Below are 27,811 nucleotides of genomic sequence, written 5' to 3' on the forward strand. Positions count from 1 at the left end.
TTACAACTGTTAAAAACCATATTTGACTTTTAATTTTGAAAACAAATTAAATACAGTTAAATAAAAACAGACCAGATGGCGCAGCAGCTTGGGCTCCACCCTCACACCAGCCTCTGCCCATGGAGCTCCTGAACCCCTGGCTTAACTCCTCTGTGGTGGGGCTTTCCAGCAAGGGAGCAGGGGACAGCCTGGGTTTGGAGGGCAAGTTGTCATCATGGACCCAGTTCTGATTCGCAACAAACTTATTCCCAACAGAGATGAAGGCCGCAGTCCACCAAGGTTTTAATTTTAAATAAATACACATGCAGCTAAGAGAGGACATTAGGTGAAAACAACTGAAGTAGCATCTGCCAAAAAGTAAAAAATAAAAATCCCCATTTTGTTTTATTTTTGTTCTGTTTTGTTTTCAATTTCCTAAAAAGAGCACTGAGTTTGGCTAAGAAGGCAACCTCAGCAGCTTGTTTGACCTTGGCGTTCACTGACAGTCTCCATGAATGAGCAGTAGGGTGCCCAGACATAAATTCACTCATTGAATAGAGTCCCTGTGCCCCGCATTTGATGCCAAGGGGTAAATTTCCAAAACAATAGCCAAAGTATAAATCGTTAGGGGGAGAAGTCCTACAGGGTGACTGTGGGGTCTGAACCATCAGGTGGTTTCCTGAAGGCTGTGAGAAGTTAAATCCATTTTAAAATAGGCAGCTGATGCTAGTCTCTGAAAGTTAGATGTGTGGACTGAATCTCATTTACCCAAGAGTGGATTCTGAATGACTCTCAGGCCTGTCCTGTGAGTTTTAATGGAGGTGCGGGGGGGGGGGGGGGAGGAGGGAGCTGTTAGCAGTTAAAAAATAAACGCTTCTTCAGTGGGCTTGCGCCCTTTGCTTTTCCCCACGTGGGAGAAAAATTGTGCTTCCAACTTGTAGGAGCTGGAGTGAGATGACCACCAGAGGGCCCTATGCAGCCAGGACCAGGGGCCTCTGGATGCTGAACACCCAGGCAGATGCTTCTCTTGGGCAGGTGGGTAGGTGCAACAGCATGAGCATACTGTTCCGTCTGAGGTGGACAAGGGGCAGTGGGCATGAGGCGGGCTGGCTGTGCAAGCTGTCTCATTTTGTGTGAGATAGAGTGATTCCCAAAGCAGTATGTGCTCAGGTCTCCCTTTCAATGTTCAGACATTTCCTGCCCTTGACCTTGAGCCCAGGCTAATGCGCCCCTCAGGAAAGGGCTGGGGCTGTTGGGCTTCACACTTTTTCAGGAAGACCTCTGCCTGTTTATTACTGTTATCTCCAGCCCTGAGATCTGTGATTCTCAGTGGTTTCAGGAAGAGGGCAATTGCCTCCTTAGTCCAAACCCAGCAAGGGGCATTGCAGCCCAGGGGTATTGGAGAGGGAGGCAGTGTGGACATTGGGGTGACTTGATTCTTAATCCAGGTCAGTCCGTGACCTGTGCTGTCTCTAGGCCCACTACCTTGCCAATTCTGGCACAGGAGGCTTGAGGGACATGGGGAAAAACTTTGTTCTCCTACAGCCTGAGGTACAGGGGGAGCTGTAGGTAGGCTCAGGCTCCCCCATTGCAGGGCTGGGTGCCAGGTGGGATCCAAGACAGCCTTATGCCCTGTAAACATGAACCAGAGGAGAGCCAGAGGTATTTCTGATTCAGGAACAGCTCTGAGGAAGAGCAAGTGTGAAAGAGGAGTGTTGGGGCATCTTCATGCCCCAGGCTGCTCTCTGGTCTTCGGAATGTCCTGGCTGGGCACATGCTGTATAGTCATGCTGGGCCCAAGAGCAGGGAGCCATGGAGAGCCATGCTACACTCAACAGTGGGGTTTTCTGACCTCCCTCACCCCAGCATCACTCCAAGGCAGGGTCCTCTGCTGACACAGCCCCATCAATGCAGGAAGCTTCCAAGGAAGTGTGCTGAGTGCAGGCTTTGCTGGCAACTGGAATCCCCAGCCCTTGGGTCTTTTAAGCCCCTGGCCATGTTGATGTAGAGAACCATGGGTCTGTGCTTAAATTCTCTGTCTTTTATCCTGGCATCAAGCTGGGCTCTCTTGGAATCCTTCAGAATACACAAGAGGTGTTCCTTAGGAGTCTGCCTCAGAATGACTATCAGCCATGGGAGAGGATGGAATGCCAAGATCAGGGTCTGAGAAGGAGATTCCTGTGTGGGGAAAAGTAGGAACAGCAGGAGTTTCAGCTTGGGGCAAGGTGGAGCTGGGGCTGCAAGTAGAACAGAATGCTTGATCCTGAGCCCCTAGTGGACTCCACAGAGCCTCTCTGGATTCCCCTTGGAGACATTTTTGAAAATCAAGTGGTGGCAATTCTTCTAGTAATGTGTGAGGGCAGAATGTGGGATGGAGCTCTGTACTGAGGCATTCTGAGATGCGCTGGCCAAGGATTTCATGTTACTGGATGACACCCTGTAGTCTCAGAGACATGGTGTCTGCAGGTGTGCGGAGGCAAAACTCATCGTATTTGTCTGCTATGAGCCCCTGGATCTGTGGTGGGGTCTGGAGTAGCGAATCCTGGAACAGTGCTTCCAAGAGGCAAGGGCACAAAAGGCTCCTCAAAAATACTTAGCCTGGCCAGTCAGCATAAATCTCTTGCAATTTATGTGTCACTTTGGGCGAGTTGTTTAGCTTTTCTGACAGCACTGTCACCTCTAAAGTGTAGATAGATACACTGGGATGTACACAATAAATCCCATGTGTACAATGGGATGTAAACAATAAAAAAATTAAGATTATTGATTACGTAGGATTTGTTTCATGCCAGAGATTGATTTCAGTTGTTCTGCACATAGGAGAAAGCCAGGAGCTGAGAAATGACACTAGGCCAGAAAGAAAAGTGGTACCTGGCATGGGAGTGGGCTCTAGGGCTTATGCTTAGTGAGCCCTCTCACTTGCTACTGAATGCTACAGGGCACTCTATGGCATGTCCTCACCACAGCTCTGTGTTGGAGGTAATCCACAGAACCCCATGAACACGGCTATACTGCACCCTCCATTGCGGGCCACACCCCATGGCCAGCAGGACAAGAACAAGGAAAGACTGGTACCAGCAGGATTCAGCTCTACACATGGAAGTGGCCAGTTAGTTGTTGGGGACATAATCTTTGGCCACATTTCTTTTGCCCACACTGGTCTTGTTCTCCCACAAGACCCAAAGGAAAAGTCCTTGGAGATGGAGGATGTGTCTACTGCACTGGCCAGTCTGGCCTTCTCTCCTACCTGCATGTTCAGTTTCAGATCTCCACCGAGGGGTCGGTGAAGCCCTTCTTCCCCTCATTGACCAGCACTGGTTTCTCTGTTCGTGTATGCCAGACCAGGATCTGCATATCCGGAGACACAAAGTAAAGTGTTGTGGGTCCTCACTGGCTCCCTTCCACACGCGGCAAGTATTTTGCACCCTCCCTTTCCACCTTTGCTCCATCAAGGTTGTTAACCTGTCCTTTATTCATCCCCTCTCTCTTGTTGTTTGTATATGTGACACATTCGAAACGTATGAAGGCAAGAAATCTAAAGCGACAGAAAACAGACATATCTCAAGATTTCCCAAGTCTGCGTGTGTGTATGTATCTGTGTATACATACATTCATACATCTGCAGGCATGCATATGTGCTGTGTATATGTGCATGTATGCAAGTGTGCACCTTCACTGGTGTGTGCATGTGTGTGCTCAGCAGGGGTCATAGACTCGCCTATGGAGAGTCAGAGATCCTTGGAATTCCTCAGTGGAAACCCCTCCCCATGTCCCTGTCTATAATTGTAACCATCTGACTCACAATAAGACACCATTTTGGGTGAGGACTGAAGACAAGCAAACCCTCTTCTTCCCCCCTGATCTACAGAAGGTATAGAGGTGTGTGGGGTGCTTGCATTACCAACTGTCAGTTCTGAAGAGGGTCTTACCTTGGTACAGTTTGCCGCCTTGGGCTCCAGGTCATTGAGAGTGACAAGTTCTCTAAGGAGACTGCTTTCCTGGTAGCCTCCCTTCACACCACGGAGTTTAAAGTAGGCCTGGCTTCGCTGCAAGATGAGCCGGAGATTGACGGCAAATCCAGCCATATCTATTGCAAAGGGCCGGTGGGGGTCGAAGACTGTCTTCCAGCCAACCACTTTCCCTGCCCCATTCACCCGTGGGGCCTCATACCGAAGGCCACCCACGAAGGCCACAGGCCACACGGACACCCTTCTTGTGCTGCGCATCTACAAGGTGAGAACCCGAGTCAGGATACTTGAATAGGATGAAAACACTACGCATTCCCACAGGAGATGGATCACTTAATGAGTGTGTAGGTCCCTACCAGCCTGGCCTCCAGACCTACTGCTGATTTCTAGAGGAACCCCGAGAGGATTCTGACCCAGGCTCCATGCAAGACATCTCTCAGCCAAGAGGCTGCTCACCTTATCAATACGGCCCTATAGTCTTTTCTCCCTTGTACAAGATCTCTCAGTATTATCATTTTAAAATTTGAAATGAACTTCCCTCTTTAAAACTTAATGGAGATGATCAAACTGGCTATTTAAGAGGATTCTGGCCATGTTGAATGACCCCACAAAAAGGTCTCTTTCAGAGAACAAAACCTAGTCTAGTCTGGCCTGGACTAGGGTGTGGGAGCTATAAGCCTCAAGTCATCCTTTTATTGGGCTGGGTTGCTTTAATCTGTAAGGTTTTTCCATTTCTTTCTCTGGTTCTCTGCAGTGTGCAGTGAGCCCAGCTTAGGGCTCCTTGTATTTGTCAAGGCATGCCACATTGTCCCCTCATGGGTACTATCATCTGCTCTTATCTTGGTATGGTCCCCATATCCATCAGTTCCCTGGAGCCCCACCTGCTTCTCTCCCTCCTCTGGGCCCTAGCGCACCTCTTCAAAGAGCTCCAGACTGTACGTGTTGTCGTCATCCGCGAAGTACACTACGCCTGGCTGAGTAGAGTTCCGTGGGAAGGTCTCCCGCAGCCAGCGCAGGGCCAGGTTGCGCTGCATGGTGCCACGTGGGATGCGAGGGTCTCGGGCATCACCTCGCAGCTTGTAGTTGCGTGGTGTCTCTACGTGCAGGTGTGTGTAGTTGAGACCAGTGTCGCGCAGCAGGCGCGCTGTGAGGGGCGTCCTGCGTGGAGCATCTTCCACCACCAGCCAGTGAAGGTTGGGCACATGCAATAGTGTGTTGGCCATTCGCGTCAGCTCTGCCTTCTGCACCGGTCTACTGTAGGTGGGTGTCACCACATGGATGGTGGGTAGCGTGTCGGACCACGGTGGCGGCCTCGTGTACACGTACTCTGTGCGCACCACCTCCACGATGTCACGGTCGGACATGCAGTACTCCCTAGGGTCCGTACCGGGTGGTGCCTCATGGCGGGGGTCACTTCCCTCATCTGCAGAGGTGGGAGAAGGCGGTGCGGGGAGGGAGGGGGACGAGGGCGCTGGCCTGGCTCTGATATAGGGCTTTCAATGTCACCCACCCTTCCAAAACAGTCCCTGTTCTCTGCCCCTCTGAAGAACCAACATCAGGGCCTGCCTTCTTGCTTCCATCTTTAGACCTGAGGTTCCAACCTACGGACCTGGAACTCTGATGAGAATGTTCTTAGTTTAGATTCCTGGGCTGACCCAGAAACGACCCCTTCATCACACTTCACGTGCGTGTAGCTATTTGAATGCACCTGGCCACCTTCTAGTCATCTATCTCCAGTTCCTCAATGCATTAGATTCTAAATGAAAAAAAAAAAAAAGTGACTCCTCCCCACATGGCAAAACTGACCACATAGCAGAGTTGAACAGCTATGTTCTGTCCTGGGGATTCCACAAAGCCCGAAGGTGGTGGTGGTGGGTGGCTACAGCACAGTTTGGATCTCAAAGGGAATGTAAGGTTTCCCACAAACCCTCTAGTCAAGTGAGGCTTCTCTCTTCTGTCTTAGGTAGCAGTTCTTTAGATTTGGGTACATAGTATAGCATTTAACTACTGCATTTGCGTCCAGTGGATTTTACTCTTAGCTGTCAATACAGTTTTGTATCCTGAATGCCATTTGAGTTTAGATGTTCTTCCTTTTTTTGCAGACACTTGCTTAGGTTTTCCATTAGTCTGATGTCTACCTCCCGATTCCTAATTTCTAGACACATTCCTTTGTCTCTCTGGACCTATGAGCAGCTCCTGTGTCCTGGTGTCCACTAATTGCTTTGCATCTACACCCCAAGGATACCAGGAGGGATAAAGGTACTGCAGAAGCCTGTCCTTCTGGACACGTAGACACAGACACGGGGGCAGCCATTGCTTTCTTAATTTTTCAAAAGTGATCTGTTCCAAGTTGGGCAGCTCTGAAGATTTCTTATATCTGGACCATCTTTCTAGGTGGGGAACCTGGCAGGCCTACTAGAAGGAGCAATCAAGACTGTTAGTGTTCCTGCTTTCAAGTCCTGGATCTCCAAGTGATGCTTTTGGATTTGAAGGATTCATGAGTCAAATACATTCACTGCTCACATGTATCTCAGTAGGAGTGTTAATGGCTAGAGGGCAGACTTGGAAACTCAGGCTCAGATCCTGCTGTCTGCTGTGACAAACTATGAGGTTTAGAACTAGTTTCTTAGTTTCTGGTGCCTTGATTTCAGTGTCCACAGAATGTAGCTAATAGTATCAACTAATGTTAATAGCATCTGTTTGATGGAGTTATTGTATAGCTAACAACACATATCAGGGCTTGGGTCACTACTAAGCACAGTGACTACCAACTCCCATATAGGACTCTAGCTGACCTGCTTCCTTGTGGCTTCATGTATTTAGGGTAAGGACCATAGGAGCAAGCCACACGAAAGGTCCGGAACTTGGACACAGAGAGGATGCTGGGCCACGACTCCCCTGTTCTCTCCTACTGTTCTTCCATCACCATTAGCAACAGGTCATTTTGCAAGGTGTGGAGTCCAATGCAAATGAGCCCAAGTGATCCACTTTGTCTCCTAGGGAGTGCAGACAAGCTAATGTCTGAAGGGACATGATACCCAGGCTGCAGATCAAATGCTCAGTGAGTGTGGGAGGGGTCAGGGAGATTGGCGGAGATGTAGCTCAGTGACAGGGAGTTTTGGGTTAAATTGAAAAGAAACAATGTTGAAGAAAAGCTATAATGTCCAGGATATTCTGACCAGGATGTAAGAATTAATTTACCTGGTATTCAATAATAATTTGGAAACTGGGTTTGAGGGTGAAGACTTAGGGCCATTTTGTACAGTCTTCTGCTATCCAGATCACCCTAGACAGGCAGAAGCCTGTGTCCTGGGGAAGTTCTCCATGTGTCAGGGCTTGACTGAAACCTGCACTCCATCCTTCACCCTGGCTTCAGGGATTTTGCGACTCTGAATCCTCAAAGGCACTTGGTGTGATGTCTCTAACCCTCACTGTGCCAAGAGGACAACAGACGTTATGTCATTTTATATATGGAAGTTTTAACTCCTCTGGAATGATGTATTCACAGGATAACCATGATTCTAAACTGACAAGCTCCAAAGAGAGACACTGGGTTGTGAGCAGGGGGTGACATCATGCCGAGGACCAGAGTGCCCAGCAAGGGCAGTGGGGCTGCAGCAGGAAGGCTGTGGAACTGCAGGGAGGTTGAAGGACTGACTGTATTTTATAGTGGACAGCAGAGCATGGGTTGGGACCTGCACACTGCTGCAGCCAAATCAGTTGAGTTCTCTGACTATAATGGCTTCCCAGGTCTTACCACAGAGCATCCATCTGTTAAGGGAAGGGCTTGGGCACCTTCCTTTTTCCTGTTCCCAGGAAAGATGATACACATTGCAGCTGTAGAACATGCTGCCTGTCTGAGTCCCCAGCTAGGTGGAGCAGAAGGTAGCTTTAGTAAGACTGAAAGAGAGGTAGCTAGATGTGGGAGGCAAGGAAAGTCTGAGGGTGGAGATTTGAGTATGAGTAAAAAAAGATGTCTCAAGACTCATAGCTAGAAGAACGTTATTCTAATCCCAGCTTTTCTGCTTGCTCTTGGGAAGATGCTTCCTTGCTTCAGGTCTTTACCCAGTTAGTCTTCTAACCAGGAAACTTGAAAGGTTTTGCAACACAATACAAGCAGGGGTGTAGCTCTACAGGTAAAGCACTTACCTACCATGCAGTAAGCCTTGGGTTGTCTCTCCATAATTCAAAATTAAAGCAGACCTCAAACACTCCCTCAAACCACAATCTAGGCCAGGACTCTGGCCCTTCCTTGCTATCCGTCTTGCATGGCTCGTCCTTGCACACTATGGAACTGGGTATGCGTGTTTGTGTACACATTAATCCAGTTTGTTTTAATTGTTTAAAATTTGACACTGCTTTGACAATTCAGAGCTTTGTGGAATTCAGAAAGGACTGCCTTTCCCAGTGGTACCTCTTTTCTAGAGATAGTAAACAACTGACCACATTCCTGCTTCTTCATCAGACGACCCACAGCCAATCTTCCTCTGGCCTTAAATCACCCAAGACCCAAAGACAGGACAGGTGAAACCATGCTAATATCCAAAAGCTCACAGAAATCATCCAATTGATCTACTTTTGAACCCAGTGGATTCTGGTAATCTCAACACTGAAGAGGCAGAGGCAGGAGGATTGCCATGAGTTTGAAGTTAGTCTGGGCTACATAGTGAGTACTAGGCCAATTAGACCTATATAGTAATACAGCTGTCTCAAGAAAGGAAAATCTGAGTAAACCAAACCATCTGCTTCTGAGCCTGCTTAGCTTCTTCTCTGACGTTTCTCTATCTGAAATGATCACATTACAGGCTTTGTCCTAGCTTGCTCGCCCCTTCTGCCTCCTGACTAAAAGCTACAGTGCTTCCTCATGATGCCTCATGTATCATGGCATACCCACTCCTCTTGGAAACCAAAACTCATACTTGGTTATAATAAATCCCAGGTACTTAAAACAATGTGTGTGGGGAGATGGGGGGACAGAAAGAAGAGGAGGAGGGGGAAGAGCAGGAGGAGGCTTTCAGTGGAGTCTTAGAGGGCCCCAAATTCCCCCAAGGTAAGATCCAGGCCCAGATGTAAAAAGCATAATGTGTGGGGGGGGTAGCTTTTATTACCAAAGCCAGCCCAGGGTGGGGGTGGGGGTGAGCTCACCCTTGTGCACAGCAAGCAGAGGTGCGAGGCTGCTCTGGTGCCAGACGGTGATGAGCAGTGTCCAGGGAAGCACGATGAGGACTATCGCAAGGATGTCCCGTCTCTTCGGCATCTCCAAGGCTGGCTGCACCCACAGATCCTCATTACCTGAGCGGTGGCAAGGTCAGGGGAGGGTGGCCATGGAGCGCCGGCAGCACAAAGAAGAAAAGAACAGGCATGGGCCGGCCGGCCAGGCACAGGGGGGCAGAAGCCGAACACTGGCCAGTAACTCTCACCAGCGCTCACACCCACCCATTGCGGAAGCAAGTTTGCAGAGTCCAGCCTGACGGGAATCTGTGAAGGGGCGGTAGTCCAGGGCAGGGTCAGGAACCTTCAGAGGCTGATACCTGTAAGATAGAGCAGTGGGGGATGAGCCAGAAATGTGGACACGGATTGCAGACGTTGTCCTACTCCAGACCCACAGCATCCAGAGTTTCCCAATGGACCATCCATCTTCCCAGAGCCTTTTCTGTATAGCTGTCTGAGCGAGTGAGCCTGTGTCCTTCCCTTGGGAAGCAGACACATACAAGAGCAGTAGGATGCAGTGCTTAAAGACACAGATTTCAGGGACATCTGCTATGGTTTAATCCTAATGGACCTGAGGAGAAGCTGTGGCTTTTGGCCAGTTATATCAACTCTGTACTAGTTTCTAAGCTATTGATCAGTTACCTGCTTTCCAAAGCTGCTCTCACAATTGAATGAGTTAATTGTCAGAAAGCACCCAGGATAGTCCCTGATAGAGATGTACCAGAAACTCTGGCTGCTATGCTGTTCATATTAGCATAGGTGGTTTCTTCATAGCTTTGGCCCAATGTCATACTTAGGATAAACAGAGATGGATAGAGTTGGACACCACAAGGGGAGACCCTAAGTGCCCTCCTTTGTTTAGGTCTGCAGGGGATTCTTATAGGGCACCTTCTTATCATAGGATGAGCCTCAAGCCAGACTTGAGCATCAGCAGGAAGAGGGCTGTTCTCTGAGGAGCTGTCAGGTAGTAGGGAGACACTTCTCAAAGATGGCAGCTGCGAGAGCCTGAAGGGCTTCACTCCTGCTTCTGCAGAGGATCTGCTAGTAGATACTTCTTTAAGAACTGGTCTCTCTTGTGACAGGAGTGTAAGTGTGGCCTGCTCATAGCTTCCTTGGGGATGGTCACATCCTTTCCTCCTCTTTCTCCTCCTCTTTCTCCTCCTCTTCCTGGGCAGACACTGCTTGGTCCATGGCTGGTAGGAGCACTTGGCACTCTGGTTGGACCCCAACATGTTTGTCCTTTTGGAGCCCATTATTACATGGTAGACAGTCATTCCAGAGTCTGTATTATCTGCCCCACTCAGCCTGCATGTGCTCTTGGTCTTTGCCAGTGGTGAGAGTTATGGCCAACCAGACCATTTTGTGACCCAGTTTTGGAAATAGTGTACACTTTTTTCTTCTTCTCAGGTCTTTATTCTACTAGTCCTGATATATTCTAGGAGACCAAGTTTTGCTTTCTAATTCAGAGCATCATCCTGGGTGAGCCAGCATCCCAGGCCCAGCCCTTCTCATGAGAGACTCATAGCTCCAAGAATCAGTGTCAGCTGCCCTCACATCACTCCTTAGGGAATGGAGCCAGAAGGGCAAATGTGAAGTGTCCTCTGCAGCTCCCCAAGGGATCTAATCTCTCCTCTCTGAACTGAAAGTTGGGATTTGTCTTGGGGCAGTGTTGGGAGGCAAGGCCTGTAAGAGATGACTGTGTTGTTGAGAGGGATGAAGGCCTTTCTCACTCCTTTGAGAGCAAGTTGTTCTAAAGCAGAGCCACCTCTTATGCCCCTCTCTTCCTTGTCTGCCTATTCTTCCTGCTGCTTTCCTCTATAAGCAGAGGCAGCACACAGCCCTCACTAGACCATGTGTTTGCGCTTCATCTTTCAGAACCGCAGAGCAAAGCCCTCCTGTTCTTTTTAAGCAACTCAGTCTTGGGTATTCTCTTACAGAGACAACAGACCAAGAGAGGGATCTTGGATCTGGCCAGGGCTTTGGAAATGTCTGCCTCTCAAGTGAGCCTGGTTTGGGTGAAGGTTCTAAGTCCAGGTTGGGGAAGCAGAAGAAAGAAGGTGGGCATGGCATGGCGTTAGGCTGTGTGGGGTGTTTTCCTATGGCTCTCTTTCTGGGCAGCTGCTTAGACATGTAGCTTATTCAGCCTCTCTTATATCTGCCTTTGCCACTGCTCATGATAACTGGCTGTTCTTCAGCATTCATGGTGTCCAAGGACAAAGATGGCTGGCACTGTTTACACATGTACTCTGTGCTGTAGTCAAGGCTACCCTGAGAGGCAGGCACTGGTGTGTTTCTATTTGCAGCTGGATTCACTGAAGCAATATGGGTAAGCAATTTGCTCCTGACCAGAGACAGGAAGTGCCAGAGCCTGAATTACATGGAGGTCACCTGGTTCTAAGCTACTGCCTGGATAAGTACTGAGAAGTGCCACCTTCCTCCACCATAGCTACCTTAACTGTCAATCCCAGTGTCTGCTGGATACTGGAACAGGAAGAAGGAACAATGCTATGGGCATGGTGTTAGGGGCCTGATACATGCAGGGGTATCTAATTCCATCACATTCTTTTTTGGTCAAAAAAATCTATGAAAGAAAAGGGAGGGGAGGCAGTGAGACAAGCTCTAAAAATAAGCTTAGCAATAAACCCAGTTGTGCATTAATTACTCTGGAAGCCATTACAGCTTGAAAACCCCATAACTTTAATGGAGACTATTATAAGCATAGTGGCAAAATCGTGGAGCTAATTACCAGGCTGTTATTAAGTAGAGCAGAGAGCACCCCCAGACTTGGAGAACACCATCTGGCCATCAGGAGATGGGTCCACTGGCAGTGGTGCCTGGCTGTAGGCAGGAGATCAGGGCTGGTCCTACATTGGCCTTTCAGACCAGCGTGATTTGTCACACGTAGACTATTGTTTCAGACTAGGTTAGTTGGAATGTGTGGATTGCCTGTGGCATCCACCTGGTTCTCAGAATGGTTTATGGGGCCTTAGATGGGGTGAGCAGAAGAACCAACAGAAAGCTTGGAAAAGGCAGGAGGCAGGGTGGAGAGAATAGGGTGTTTGAAAAATAAGCAGCACTTGAAAGGGATTTTATGGTGAGAAAGGACATGTCTGTGTGGTCAGGTAGCAGCTGAGGGTCTGCCGTGTTCATGATTTCTAATGCTGTGCTCACACACCTGCGCATTAGTGACCCCAGTGACTGCTGGCTTCTCTTACCAGGAAGTGCAGACACAAGAAACATCAACTCCCATGATATTTTCTAAGCATCCCACAAACAGGGACAAAGTCTATATTGTGGGTGCAATGGGTAAATCTCAGTGAGGAATAGCCACTGAATGAGAAGCAAGACCAGGACAGTGACAGGACAGACCGTAGGAGTGACTGTGCTTTCACTGTTCACTTCCCTGATCTCTGCTTTTAGCTTTAAAGCATGAATGTTGACAGGAATCGTTCTAATGAATTTTCAGTACTGCAGTTTTAACAACCTGAAGCTATGATGACTGGGATCTGTGAGGATGAAGACATGTTCTACATGATGCAAGAGAAGTCTGGGTGTGTCAGTCCAGACTCAGTTTCAGAGGGCCGCCATTACAGCTTCCTATGAAACTGGGTCACACTGAAAGCCATAAACACTTGGAGATAGACATAGCTGGGGAGAGCTAGTCACAGGGTTTTTTTTTCCTGCAGGCTTTAAAGAGCTGCGGTCTTTAGATGAAAAGTGGGGGTGTCTGGGGATCAAAATAAAGCACTTTATAATCCAAGGCTGAAAAAGAAGTTAGGCTAGACAGACTAGTAACTGCTTGCCCAAGAGGGTCAGAGTAGCGTGTAAGGGGACCTCAATGCTGGCCAATCCTACAGAGACAGAAAGGCTTTCTTCTGAACCCACGGGTATTTAAACAATGTCCCTGGCACTGAAGATGGGCTTATTGATCTCCACTTGAAAATTATTAATTGTGCATTAAGGCTTTATGCCTAGTAATTCTGTATGTAGTTAGCTTCTCAATTAGAGGATCTATGAAGATGTGTCTTCTGGATTGTGCAGTGTGGTGTTATTCTCAGTGAGATAATTCTTGCCTAGTATGTGTGAGTTCCTAGGCTCAATCCCCAGCATCATATAACAAGCAAGCAAGCAAGCAAGCAAGCAAGCAAACAAACAAACAAAACAACCACCAACCCACCTCATAAAACACTTTTCATCCACATTCAGAAGAATGTGGAACACCCTGGGGAGCTTGGGAGCTGACAGAGGCTACTAAACCTCTTTCTATAGGACCAGGGTCAGCTTCTCAGGAGGTACTGGAACTGGGGACTCTGGTGACTGGGAAGGTTCTTGGCCATAAATGGGAAGAGGGCAGAAAAAAGAAGGATGAGGTAAATTGTGAAGAGTAAATTGGTGGTGAGGTGTTGACCCCCAACCCTGGCATCTTTCTTTGCTACACAGGGCCTCTCCATAGAAACAGAGGCACAGACTTTGTCCTAGAGATCTACAGGAGCCCCTAATGGGATCAAGGGATTAGTATTGATTCTGCAGGCACTGCTCAGGAAAAGCCCAATGCCAGAGCTAATCAGCTTGCAGCCCAGTCAATCCATACTTCATTAACCCAGCCCCAGCCCTTCAGCCACAGCTATGCTACCTTGGGCCTACAGTTTCTCCTGGGATGCAGGGCATACACATTGACTGCTCCTGGTATGACAATCCCTTAAATACACAGGCACATGTAGGGCCTTCTGTTCTTTACTCATGTGGGGAGGAGGGGAAGGTGTTTTCTAAGAGTTCCACTCTGAATCCTATCTTGACACATAGGCAATTTTGTAAAGCTCAGCCTTTTGATGGTCAAGATGTGCTCATGGTAGACCTTGTTAGGTCTACCTAACCATTAGGGAAGCTCCCTCATCCACAGAATCTCAGTGTTAAAATACAGATGAGGCTGTGGACCTTGACCTTGACCTCTGCTCTCTTCAACATCCATTTCACCTCCTTTATATGGGTTCTTCTGGGTCTTGCTTTCAGGCTTTTCTGGTCCATCTTTGGACCACTCACTGGAGATTTCTGTTTCAGGAAGATGCTATATGGCTTCCAAGGCTACAGGGATTCTTCATCCTGCCTGGATGCTGCCTGGAGAGAGGAAGGACCAGACCAAGAAATGACAATGTCTTCCTTTGTGGTCTAGCCCCTGCTGCCGGGCACTTGTAGTACTTATGTGGGTCTGATCTCCCATCATCGTGTCTCCTTCCAGCAGGGAAACCAAGCCAAGGACTTGAGGAGAAGGGGCATTGTATCACTCCAGATTCGGTACAAAGAATCGTTTTTTTTTCTTCCAGCCCAACACTGTCAAAACCCACATGGTTTGTCAATTTTTTAAAAAAGGTAATTTCTTTGAGTTTTTTTTTCTGGAAACAGCCTGGAGTTATATTTAGATTATGATTATGTTAAAAATGAGAATAGGGTTTTAGCTTGGCATGGTTCTCCGAGGCCAAGTCCTCTCTAGTCCATGGCAGACATTAAAGCAGAATAAAACATGGTACCGGCTGGGCTTCCTGAAGCTACCTGGGTCATGCTAGCAGTCTATAGACTAAACTACAAAAAAATCCACTCTTCCACAGAGCTAATGCACAGGAGGACCTGGATCAAACACACATATTTTGTCCTGTGGAGTCATCACATGTCCATGGATATGAATAGGCAGAATATTAGCCGATAAGTCACTGCTTGATGCTTGAGGACGGGCACAGGTAAGCAGGCCATAGAAGCTGCAGAGCTGATGGAGAATTGAGAACAGCTGGAAATGGTCAGCCAGTCCACAGGGACACACCACTTAAGAGCTACCATACAGCAGAGGTATGGCGGATGACTGCTTAGGTTGAGGGGACAGTGGTTAGGTGGGGGAAGATGTGTCCAGTTACAGACCAGTGGCTAGACAGCATAAGGCCATTCAGCCATTGCTTCCATGATGGGAAGAAGTTTCTATCTGCAAAGAACCCTACACCCTAATCTGAGAGAGAGGTTCAGTTTCTCCGATTTCCTGGTCCTTCTTCCTGTTATCTCTTCTTCCTTGCATGGGCTTCTTCCGAAAATGCGCCAACTTTAGTGAGGCAGTGTCACCATCCACAAGAGAATCAACTTCATTAGCTATTGCTGTCTAACAAATTACTAATTACTAGGGAACTTAAAATAGCATGTATCTGCTATCTTCAGTGTCTGAGTCAGGACTCCAGGCCTGGGTCATCAGATCTTACTAAAGCATTGGCTGGGCTGCATTTCTCTGTGTGGGCTTGACTGGGGAAGAATCTATTCCCATGATTACTCAGGTTGTTGGCAAAACTCACTGGTCCACCGGCACATACCTCCTATAGCCTGTCTGGGCCATAGTTCCTAGTCATATCCCGCCCCCCCTTCTGTTTGACCTCCTCTTGTACAAGTCAGCAAGGAGACAGCAAGGAGCTAATCGGAGTCTTACATGATGCACTGTAACTGTGGCGGTGACAGATCAATATTTTTTGGCACCTTCATGACAAATGAGAGGATACTGATATATGAACACAGAGAGTTACAGATCATGTGGGCCATCTTAGAGGTTGCCTGTCTGCTACAAACTGCCAGGTCATTCTCTCCTCCTTTGAGTTCCTCAGCTCTTACCCAACCACCACAGATCCCAATGGTAACATAAAGGACTAGCCAAGCCATGTGTTCTACCATTGTCTATCACCTCTCTGCCTGCTTCTTTTGCTTTCCTCTGCCTAGAAAGATGGGTCCATGCCATGGAGGATTATGCAATGGTACAAGAGCTTGGGTCCTGGGCATCTCGTGGATCTCTCTTCTCTTTTGGGCCTTCATTTCCTCATGGGAATAAAATGGTGCTTCCCCAGGTAGGTTATTAGGTAGTTAGGAAAAAGTTAACATAAACAATCTGGCATGTATTTTGTACCAATAAACAGACACTTCTGTAACTGTGATCTGCCCAGCCTGTGAAGAGTTTGGCATGAGATTCTTATCTTACTTTACTTAGATTACTTCCAGTGAAACCCCAGGTGCCCCCCCAGGGCTCCCTTAAAAGAAGATATGGAGGAAAAGAGGGGCTGAGATAGTCAGAGACAAGTTTCCTCTCAAGTGCTAACCTTGGCTTTACCACATGGCATGAAGCCATGGACAAAGTCGGTGTCAAGGCCAGCCCCAGGGAAGGGGGCTTACAGATGCTGTGGGAGCCATCCCTATAGAGTATCTTCTAGCCCGTGACTCTTCAGCTGTAAATCTGCCTCTTTTCTGTGAGGCATCCTGCATCTCTTTGTTAGACTTACGTCATCGTTTGATGTTCATGGAAGTGAGCACCCATGTCCCATGGCTTTCATGGGAGGTGGAAGCCTGGTATCAGATCAGCCATAGTATTCCTACCTACTGACATCGTGATGCTGATGGGGTAGAAAGAGTTCATCTGATAAAAGTGTCTCAGGTCCCTGCCCTTCATCTTCCTAGGTGTGATACTTCTATCTTAAATCAGGAAAGGATTGGTATTAAACTTTCCATTCTGACAACACATTAAGGCTGATGGTAAACCACGGAGAACCTCCTGAGTTATTTCAGAATGCAGGGGTCTCTTCTAGACACACATATGTACGTGAACATGTGTGCACATGCCACCTGATGATAGAGCATGAGTTTACAGCTGTTTTGGTTATTACTTCTAAGGCCTCTTAGAGCATCTTGTGATTGGGTCTCTGTTGGAATGAAAAGGTATCTATCCATGTGCCCTTAGCTTCCAACACTCAGGCCTGGGATTATTATGAAAGGGGTGATGCCAACATGCCAGTTTGCTCTCTCTGCAGTGTTGGAGTAGGAGGCAGCCCTCTAAGGATTCCATGAGGGTGGCTTCCAAGTTCTCTTGTGCTGTTTATCTAATTTAATCACTAAACCCTTACAACCCCAAAGTGTTTCTTCTTCTTCTTTTTTTTTTTAATAGATGAAGAAGTTGAGGCATGGGGGTGGGGATTGTATTTCCTCAAATGTCCCAGTGTGACTCTACCACTTGCCCTTTGGCTAAGGTCTGTTGTGAGCTTCCTGTTGGGATAGTCTTTTGCCGGAGAGTGGCAAGTCCTCCCTCTCAGCCCTGTGACAGACAGTTCTTCCTTCTGGGTACTGCAGCTGTATGCTCAAATGGCAACCAAGAAACTGAGGTTCCCTTACCCCTGTGACCTTTTGCCCCCATCAAAAAAAAATCCAAAATAGGACCAGTTTGAAGGTGTGATGAGGTGATAAGTCACTGGAGTCAACAGATCAGACACAGGTAGAGTGTGGAACAGTGGGTATCACCAGTGATCTAGGAGCCACAGCTTAATGCCTGTACAGGCGCTGCATTTGGGGATGAGTGTGGAACACAGACAGGTGCTTTTCTTTCTTCCTGTTCCCTGAGTAGATCACCAGCTTTGTCCCAGACTTCGTGATCAACCTTTAGGAGCCAGCGAATACAAGCAGCGCCCTTCCCTTTTGCATTATGAACCTTGGGAGCTAATGAATCTGACTTGCTCCAAACAGGAGTAGTCTCATGTCCTCTCCCTACCCACTTCACCTTATTCCCTGGAGATACAGGGCACAGGGCCGGCAGTGTACTTCATTCAATGCCACAAAGAGACCACACGAGGGTTTTGTCCTGCCTTTAGAGTCTACACAGTATACCAAATTCTACTTATTTACTCATTCTGGTTTTGGAGAATCTCTCCACCCAGCCTACTGCTCTGCTTAGTGCCCAGTGAGAAGCCTTTGGGCTGCTCAGGACATCTGTGGGTATGGCTCTACAGTCACTGAACACCCACTGGGCCAACACTACCAATGGATGCCTGCTTTGCAGAGGAGGAACTCGCCTATTTTGCTACCAGGCAGGCAGCAGGGACCACTAGAGCTACAGCTGCTTCAAAACAGCAGTAGCAGAAACCATGTGGGCAGCTGGCCAGGAGGCCACATCTCTCTCTCTCTGTGCCAGGCTGCCATGTACCAACAGTTGGCAGAGAATAGTCCTAAACTGAGAGGCACTGCAATGCTCCTAGAATCTTTGGCTTCAAGGCTTGGAGAGACACAGCATTTGCCCTCTGATAACCTTAAGATAGAGGACAACCCATGGTTATGCTGCCTGAATGAAGTGGGGAGTGAGGGTGCCCATATACAGGGTGGAGCCTGGAATAGATACCTACTCAATCCTTCCTAGACCTGGGTACTGGGACCAAACAGGCATGGACCACAGACTGGGTTTTACTCTGGAGCCAAGAGTCTGAACCTTGCTGAAATGGCATGCAGAGCTTTTCAGATTTTTGTAGGGCTTTATATCCTATGGGGGGAGGGTGGGTCAGCTGACACCAGCTTGCTCCCCCACCACTGACTTTCTCAGTCTGATGCTGTTCGAGGCCATTCTCTGCCTCACATTCCCTTGGTGCTGAGGTCTATGCTGTGTCTAGAGAAGGATGCTGGCAAAACGAGATGCCCCTGAGCCCTGTGCCTTCCCTAGCCTCAGCTTCCCCAAGCCCAGCCAACTATGATTGTACAGTAATCAAGTGTGGGGCCTTGTAAGTGGTCATGCATTTGCTGGATTTGGTGTTTGTCCTCCAGGTCATTCCTTCCTAGGACCCAGGGCTCAACACAAAGGAGAAGCGGCACCTGAGCTCTGCAGCTCAGGCTCCATAACTGCATCCCTCACAGGGCCATTTGTAGTCAGTTGAGGGAATCCATTGGAAGCATCTGGTTCACAATTAGCACTAAAATTACCTAGATCATGAAAAATATCATGGCAGTGGCAGCAAGCACTACCACCTTGTTTTAAAAACAGAACTCCAGGAGTGGGAGTGGGGCTCGAGAAGGTAACAAACAGCATTATCAAAAGTACATTCTGTATGTTCGTGAAAATTGTAATGAAACACGTTATTACGTAAAATTAATATATGCTAATAAAAACTTTAGAAATTCAGTTGGAAGTCACCACAGGGAAGATGAAGAGAAGGGGAACACTTCAGTTATTTTCCAGGGGTGGGTACCAGCTGCTTGCTGGGCAGTTTTTCTAGCATATTCCTCCTTTCTTACAGCTAGGCAGGGGAGAGACTTCAGCTCCTGGGAATGTAGGTGGTTGGCATGCTGTAGCATGATAAATGGGGGTGGCCTGGGGCAGGTAGGCTTCCCACACATGGATGGTTGTGTTACCTGGAACCTGGCACTCCAGCCCGGTTCACCCTACTTTTGTTTATAGCATGTTCCTTAACAATGAGTCAAAGCCCTGTGCTGTGCACTCTCCCCATGGTACTGCTTTTTTCAGGCTATTAGTGTACTAAGGTATGTCAATGGGGATGTATGACTATAGTATCCTGAATGCAATGATTTCCCTGTCCTTTCTCGTATGCCTGCTCTGTCCCCAAGGTTCATGCTGTATGACATCAGCTATCCCTACTGACAGGATAAGAAACAGTTAATATGATGTTCTGAAGGTAGTTGGTTGAGCATACGTATAAACGTGTATTATTAGCCAGAGTGGCCAGGTTGTGTGTGCCACTTCTCGTGAACACAGCAAGTGTGGATATGATCGATGGAGGGTACCTTAAATCTAAGTCCCACACGTGGAGATTATGCTGACACTATCTACGTGTGCTCTGGACTATATATTACATGGAAAGCTGCAGGATGGCTATGTATCACTGATCATCTCTTTGCAAAGAAGCCTGAATAGTGTAAGGCAGATTTGCCTGCTATGCCCCCAGAGGACTATCTAGGGGCTCATGGGCTCTGGACCATGACAAGGATCCTAAAAGAGAAGATGGATTTCACCTCAGGGCTCCAGGAAGACAGCAGGAGTAGTAAAGGCACAGGACATTGGCATCCCTCTGTGGCCAGGATGTCCATGCGAACATCTGTCTCAATACTTGTTAAACCGTTCGGCTCCCAGGGCTGGGAAGGCCATGCTCATCTGGGGGAATGGGCACCTGAGGATCCTTAGGAAACACAAGATGGCTGGAAGGAACAAACAGAGGCCCAAACAGACCCCAGATAAAATGGGGGCTTTCCTGCCTGCTTTGTGTTCCCATGACATTTGAGATATAATTTTGTGTTGAGTACCAATGTTCCTGCTGTGTCTTTCTTGAATCAGGAAGGGCATCTGGGGCTGACTACCATTGGTCTAGCACTTTGTTCTCCAGGGTTTGGTAGAAAAGAACCAGCCCACTGGCTGGAGGATTAAATGAAATACTGCATGCACACATGCATCAGCCTCACTTACAAAGAGGGGGAGATTCCAACATATGGTACCACATGGGTGAATCTTGAGGACATTAGAAGAGAAACAATCGAGTCACAAAAGGGTAAACAATGTAAGTTTTGCTCAAATGATGTATACCTAGAGAAAGGTGGAAGCACAAAGCTGGGGTTGTTCAACAGATGTAGAGGATCCAATTTGTAAGGTTTTATAAACCACTGACTATATTTGACTATTGAACTGTACACTTAAAATGGGTAAGATGGTAAGTTTGATGTTACATATTTTTTGACACAATAAATTAAAAAGAACTTGTTGTACACATGGTCTACTTAGACCTGGCCAACAAGGACATTCCCCAGAGGCCAGAGTTATTAAGAAGCAGGTCCAACAAGCTTTCCCTGAAGCTGGTTTAGACGTGATGTTCTATGTGGTCATAGTACCTTTCTGGTTATTCTCTTGGGAATGTCACCAGGAAGAAATCAGTTCAGGGCACAGAGATGGGTGTACCCCTTAGCATAGTGGGTATTTGTAGGCGGCAGCCTGCAGCCTGGCAGTGGAGGAGGCTAGAGCAGCGGCCGCTTGTTCTGAGACACAGAGGGAGATTTATGAGGGGGAGAAGAAGTTAATATCGACAAGTGATGAGTTAGGAGAGTAATACGTCAGCTTAAGTTCAGAAACTCTGACGGAGAAAGAAAATCACATGCCTACTGGCTGTTCATCATCCTAAGCAGGCTGCAGAGCTAGGGTCCCTGGCCTGTGGCTGAGCAGAGTGCATGCCAGCTGGTAAGTCCCTCCACCTCTGAAAACAGTGTCCCATTTACTGTGAGGCCTTTAGGCAGAGGACAGTGGGGAGAAAGCAAGAGAGCTGAATGGGGCAAGTAGGAAGGGTGTGAGGAGGGATGCTGAGGGGAAGAACTATGCACTAGGATGGCCACAGAGGTGTCTAGAAGGCATAGCATCTTCCTTAATATATAGATGACGTCACCTACCATGCTTCCCAGGGGACCAGCTAGGAACAGCCCCTGGAAGTAGCTTTGCTCTGACTGGGTACCAGGGCAGTGAGGATTGGGGATGGTGAGGATGATTTCCCAATCTCTGAGGCTCAAGCATATGATTCCCCAATCAGAAGGCTGCAGATCTAGGCTCTGGGTAGTTAGAAGCCCCAGAACCAGGTTGTAAGCCACTGAGGATCCCAGCCCCTCATCTACCTCTGTAGGAGCCTCTGTTCACCAAAGACAGGCCATCAGGGTATTAGGGAAGTTAGACACTGTGGGGAGAGACACTTAGGTTTGAGTGGCCTTAGACAAGGGTGGAGCCACTATGGCATCTGTCTGTACCTTCATATCAGTGTAGTAAGTGGTCTGGAGTCACAGAGTCCAATGCTGGAGAAGCCTGGTGGCCTGGGGAGCCTGGGCATCGCATCTGTGCACCAGCTCCTTACATGCTTTCTGTCTGCTCTCCTTACCTCTACCTTCCACCTTTGGGACACCAAGTTCCTGAATGAACTGCAGAATGGCTACGTGTTGTGACTTTTTGCTGAGTGGGCAGATGTTCTTCGGTTCATGGCCTCCAGGCTTTCAGGTGAGGAAACAGGCACTTCACAGGCTCTGCCATCCAACTGAGTTACTGACACAGCTGGGACACTAAACTTAGGACCCTGCTTGCTCTTTGACTCACTCAGTTGCTGGGTAGGTGATGGCTAATTCCTGTTTGGCAGGAGCCTTCCTGGCTTCTGGTTTCCATAGAGTTTAGGGACACAGCCTCCTGGTTTTGTTACCCTTAAGACCAGGGATGTACTAGGCCCAGGAAGAGACCCCTCAAATCCCTTTATCCCAGGCAGCAAGATGCCACAGTGGCTAACTTTGTGGCTGGACTTGGGTGCTGCTTGTGTGTGTGTGTATGTGTGTGTGTGTGTGTGTGTGTGTGTGTGTGTGTGACAGAGAAAGAGAGAAAGAGAGAGACAGAAAGAGAGAGAGAGAAAGAGAGAAAGAGAGAGAAAGAGAGAGAGAGAGAGAAAGAGAGAGAAAGAGAGAGAAAGAGGAGAGAGAAAGAGAAAGAGAGAGAGAGAGAGAGAGAGAGAGAGAGCACAAAGAGCCAGAATTTCCATTTTCCCTACCCTCAGACAGCAAAAGCAGCCCCTTTAATCTGGCAGCAGTCATTTAAAGTAAGACACTCTCCCAGTTGTATTTATCTCCAGGGCTCTAGTCTATCTCAGGTCAGGAAGCAGAGGCCCTGGAGGGGTTAGCATTGCAGGCAGGGGCAAATGATGATGGCAGACAGCCTGACTCAGAGTGGGCTGCTCAGCAAGTGCTTTTGTGAATTGCTAAATAAACGAAGAATACAAATTGCTTTCTATTTTCAAATAAAAAACAAAAAGGCACCCGCTACTGTGCGCTCTGAGCGATTAGCATGATGGACTGCAATGACTCATCCCCTCTCTACCATCTTAATATTATCCCCATTTTAGAGATGAGGAATCAGAGGCAGAGTGGGGTAAGCGGCACCCCTAAGGCCATACAACCAATATGAGGCAGAGGCAGGATCTGAGTCTAGCCACTGTGGCTCCTGTGGCCACACTATGCCAAACCCTGTGTGCATAAGCATGCTCACAACAACTGCTTAAGAGCTTTCCGGGCTGCAGGAAGCACTCTGAATGCATTGTCCAAGATGGGAGCCACTGGCCACAGGTGGCTCTTGAGTCCTTGAACTATGGCCTAGGTGGTGAGGGGCTGCTTAGTGTGCAAAGGGAAGTGGTCTGTCTCACACTCATCATTGGTTATCACAAGTGCTGAACCACAAATAGCTAGTGGCAATCCTGAGCCTAGAGAGTTGAATGTGGCTCCAGTGGTCAGATTCTCCCCCTGCACTAGAAACAAGGAAGACAAGCAGGATAGAGACAACAGAGCTTCACCCCTACAATCCAGGCCACACTATGAAAATGGGGAGCTGGTCTCTGGCACTGAGTCACTCCTGACCACCAAGACCTTTGTCTCTGTCTGTTCTGCCCTTCATTGCTTTCTGTCTGTCCCCTTTTTTTTCACGTGAGCACATGACTGGACTACACAGTTTTTGCACATAGAGAGAAAAATCTTGCCCATGGCCTTGCACATTGAGTAGAAGATCTCCGGTCCCTCGGGCATGGTAAGTCCTGCAACCCATCCAGCTCTTGATCTAGACTTAGATTCTCCACCTTAGGGATGTTGGTGATGGCAAGGCCATAATCCCTGCCAGGAATTTGGCTCAGAGCCTGCCTCCTGTACTGCTGTCAGCTGGTGTGTGCACAGGGAGCACAGACTCATTTTAATATTGGCCAGAGCTAAACCTCATTAGAAAAGTAAATTTGCGGTAGCTGCAGGGGAAAAAATGCAAGCAATCCACACAACCTTCCCGAAGCTAAACAGAAAGCACAGGGTTTAGACTGTTTAATGCAATATGTCCTCATCACCAGGTACAGGACCTGGGACACAGGAGGTGCTTAGAGTCACTGCAAGTGGACTGAATTCTGGGTGACTTCTGGCCACAGTCACTTTCAGCACAGAGAGTAAATGGTCATAGATTTAGAGTGTTTATAAATCTCAAAAAATTAGACAATCATTTGCTGGTATTATGGAATGATTAAAATAAAAAAAAATTCACTAGGTATGAAAATATCATTCCTAGTGTTCTTCAATAGAGAGATGTTCTGGATAATTTGGTTCTGTATCAAGAAGGGTAGGGTTCAATTCAAAGTCGGAGGTTAGGTATCTACATAGGTTAAGGGGAGGCATACTCAGATACTGCGAGGACAGGGAGGGAAGGGGAATGTATAAAAGATATAAATGAAATTAACATTCATAGCCCTTATTCTTAACAGTCTGAAAAGAAGATACTTCCCTAATTTATTGACCGTCAGGAAAGCATGTATTAAGAGGGCTCATTTTTTTTCTCAAAATCCACTTAGCTGGGGACAGATGCACTGACATGTAGGACCCCGGCAAGCCTTTCTAGGTGTCTGTCACCTCTGGATCATGACCATATCTCTTAGCTGGTCCTTGGGGGGATTTTCAAAGATCTGCTTGTCTGAAGCCCTGACAAGGAGGATGGTACACGACAGAGGCTTTTCTCTCTCTTCCCTAGGTGTCAGGCTTGCCCATACTCTGCCTCCTTCTCCATTACACTACATGCCAGAACCAGGTATAAATAACGAAGGCCAGAAGGTGACCAATCCTGAACACTGAGGGATGCCACAGCAGGCGGCTCTCCTTAATAGTCCTGGAAGAGTTTGCTTTTGATTTCATGACCTCTCCATGTTGTGAGCCCCCCTGGCTCCATCAGAATCTTTCTCAGTAGACAGTCCACTAGCTCCAGTGGGGGGCCTCCCCAGGAGAGGATGATTGATAATGTTATGGTGTGCAGATTTGTAGAAGGCGGCTCGCATCTTGTCTGAGGCTTCACTTTGCCTCCTTCTCATTGCCTCTCCTAGTGTCTGATTTCTCCTTTTGCTGAAGCCTGGCCTCTCCTATGAGCAGAGGAGCATTCAGGAATTCTTATTCTCTTCTAGCCACGTGCAACCACTGGACTCCCTGACCCAGAGCCTGGCTCGTTGGTCAGCTCACCCTCTTCCACATCTTATCCTTACAAAAGCTCATCACTCTGGGCTCCATATCATGAAGACACAATAGACTCGGTCCTCCTTAAAAACGGTGGGGAAAATTCAAGTCTAATGAAAAGCTTGAGCAGAAAACGTGGACTTCTTCCTTTGGGCAGTTTATTCTCTGCTACAGGCTCCCTTTCTGTAGTTGGGTCCTCTCTAGTGATTTACCTGCCCAGGGCTTCAGGTGAAACATTCAGTAGCACCGTACCCAGAAACACATGTACATATCCAACCACGCCCGCAGGCACAGGGTAATCTCCAGGACCTTGGGGAACAACTGTACAAATGAGAGCAGCAAGACCTCACTGCCAAGTGCCTCACTGCCAAGTGCAGGCATACATGCATTCATCTCCTTGGTCCCATCACCCTAGGAAGCATTTTTCTCTTGTTGAAAGGGGCAGAGAGAAGATGAAATGCAAACCCAGGTCCTTTGCGAATCCTGGAAGTGAACCGAGCAGAGTGGGAGGTTTTGTGAAGGTGTCATGGGAAGGATCTTTGTCTTGCATGAACACAGAAAGGACTTGATGTTTAGTTCAATAGTGGTCACCAATTGAGCAGGTTCTAAAAGGAAATGCCTCCTCTCTGTAGTGACTCTCGATGGAAAAAAGGAGATGTCAGGACAGAAGACTAGAGCAACAACAGCCTTACACAGCTAAACACCCACCTCAACACCAGTCACTTGTGAAGCCGCGTGCTTGCCACACCACACACACACACACACACACACACACACACACACACACACACACACACACACCATTATTTCTGTGCTAGGCACATGGATATCCGTCTCATTCACGTGAAACTGTATGCCAAATAGTCCAAGAACAAGATCCTGCAGGGCGCTCCAGCTAAACTGGTCTCTATAGAGAAGTACCCTGCAAGCATGGGGGAATCCACTGTCAACAAAAGGCTCTGCCCAGGGTCCTGTGCCTTAGAAATCTAGGGGTCATCTCAGTTCTAGTTTCTATAAGCTGTCCAGTGAGTGCACTAGGACTAGATCTGGTTGAGAAAGTTGTAGCTCACGAAAACCAAGTTCCTGTAGGTGGGTGGGGTGAGGTGGAGGTGGGTGGGCTCTTGACCTGAGCTGCTTGGTAAGAGGCTGACACCCTGGTTCCCCGAGGTGCTGGATCTGATACTTTTTCTCTTGCCTCATATCTCAGTTTCCTTTTCTGAACTTGTATGATCAAGTGCACAGAGGAAGGTAATGACCTGGTCCTGCCTCCTTCTGCTTTCCTGCAAGGAAGGTCTCAAAGATTCACTGTCACTTTCCACATCTCTCAGCTCCCAGCACTCACAGGAAAGATTCTCTTCTCGGTGCTTGGCTTCCTTGAAAAGAATTAAATTGTAAACGCCCAGGAAAAGCAGAGCAATTGGGGTCCCTGCCGGTGAGTAGGGGTGCAGCTAGAGCTGACCTCTTCTCCTGTGATCCCGTGGGCCACCAAGAACCACCTGCTGAGGTGGCAAGGGACAGAATAGCTAAGAGAAAGACCAGTTGTTAGAAGACTCAGAGAACCAGTTCTTGCCTTCATCCTAATGGAGCGGGGCAGGCAGCATCCTAGCTTTATTTTCTGGCCCCTCAGGTGCAGGCCCCGCCAGCCGGCCCTATTTCCTGATGTCCCTATTTTGTGCAACACACACACACACACACACACACACACACACACACACACCCCGCGCGCGCACGCGGGCGGACATGGCGCGGGTACTGATGGGGACGCATAAAGGGACTCTGTGCACCGCGGAGGTGGGGGATCAGGGCGCCGGACACTGACCTGCAGCAGCGAGTCCGTATCATCCCCGGCGCGGTCCATAGCGGATGGCAGTTCTATGCCCTGGCCCCAGCGACCCAGGGCTGCTGCCCTGCGATGCGCGCGCTTCTCTCTCGGGGCGTTCTCCCGTTCCGTGCCCTCGGGGGCCACTTCATAGCCGCGGGCCCTCTCGTACGCAGCCCCGGCCAGCCCGCTACCACGGCCCGGCTGCTTCTGGGCTCAGCCAGGCGGTGGCCGGAACCCCGGAGCGCGCCGGAGGGTGCGGGCGGCGAGGCGCGGGGCGGCGATAGGAGCCCCAGGAGGCGACGCGCTGGCCGGCGGGGCCGGGATGGCAGGGCGCGCGGCCGGAGCCCAGCCAAGCGGGCCAGCGCGTGGTGCCCTCGGCGCTGGCGGCGGATGCGCTGTGCGGCCGCGGCTGTGACAGCGCCTCCCGCCCCGCCCCCACTCACCCCGCCCCCGCGAGCGCGAGCTGCCGGCGGGACCCGAGCCACTCGCGGTCCGTACCAACCTCGCGGGCTGAGACGGGGGCCAACGCTGGACCCTCTCCCCGAGCTTGGTATCACCCCCCAAACGCTCTCCGCTGTGGCCCTCCCTTTGGGGCGTCTGGGGGCTTCGTTTGGATGCTGGAGTGGCCTCGGGAGGGGCCCAGGGCACCCCAGCTTTGGCTCGAGGAGTAAGAGAGCACCCGCCCAGCTCTCACCCCCAGCTCACTCGGCTCCATCCCTCAATCTTGGCTGCTCAGGCCCCTGGCTTGGCAGTCTCTCTCAAAGGGCGATTGTTTCAGGGCTGGGATGCTGGGGGTTGGAGGGTGGCTGCGGGGGACGCTTCTGCGGGACTAAGACACTGAGCTGGAATGAGTGCGGCAGTGAAAGAGGGTGCGGCCCCCCAGCTTGGTTTCGGACAAACTGAAGTGGATACAGGGTTGATTGTATGGGTTGGATGCAGGAGACTCCAGGAGCCTGCCAGTGGGGCGGCCCCACCTGTGGGCACTGCCTCTTTCTTTAAGGACATGCCAAGATGTCGAGTG

At 48.9% G+C, this 27,811-nt stretch overlaps 1 protein-coding gene across 2 annotated transcripts; it reads right to left on the minus strand.

Annotated features, from left to right (window-relative positions):
• On the minus strand, positions 1-27,138 carry B3gat1 (beta-1,3-glucuronyltransferase 1). Of its 2 annotated transcripts, XM_034509945.2 has the most exons (7): positions 26,788-27,138; positions 9,384-9,478; positions 9,093-9,239; positions 4,862-5,370; positions 3,909-4,205; positions 3,227-3,327; positions 1-2,157 (listed from the first exon to the last, which is right to left on the minus strand). In XM_034509945.2, exons 1-6 carry the CDS (start codon positions 26,808-26,810, stop codon positions 3,241-3,243), a joined length of 1,158 nt encoding a protein of 385 aa, XP_034365836.1. In that variant the 5' UTR covers positions 26,811-27,138; the 3' UTR covers positions 1-2,157; positions 3,227-3,240. The 2 variants fall into 2 exon arrangements, with proteins under 2 accessions (XP_034365836.1, XP_034365837.1); XM_034509946.2 differs by lacking the exon at positions 26,788-27,138 and having other exon boundaries at positions 9,368-9,446.
• Positions 27,139-27,811: the final 673 nt, after the last annotated feature.

Source organism: Arvicanthis niloticus, chromosome 8 (assembly GCF_011762505.2).
Source record: "Arvicanthis niloticus isolate mArvNil1 chromosome 8, mArvNil1.pat.X, whole genome shotgun sequence".
Taxonomy (NCBI): Eukaryota; Metazoa; Chordata; class Mammalia; order Rodentia; family Muridae; genus Arvicanthis; species Arvicanthis niloticus.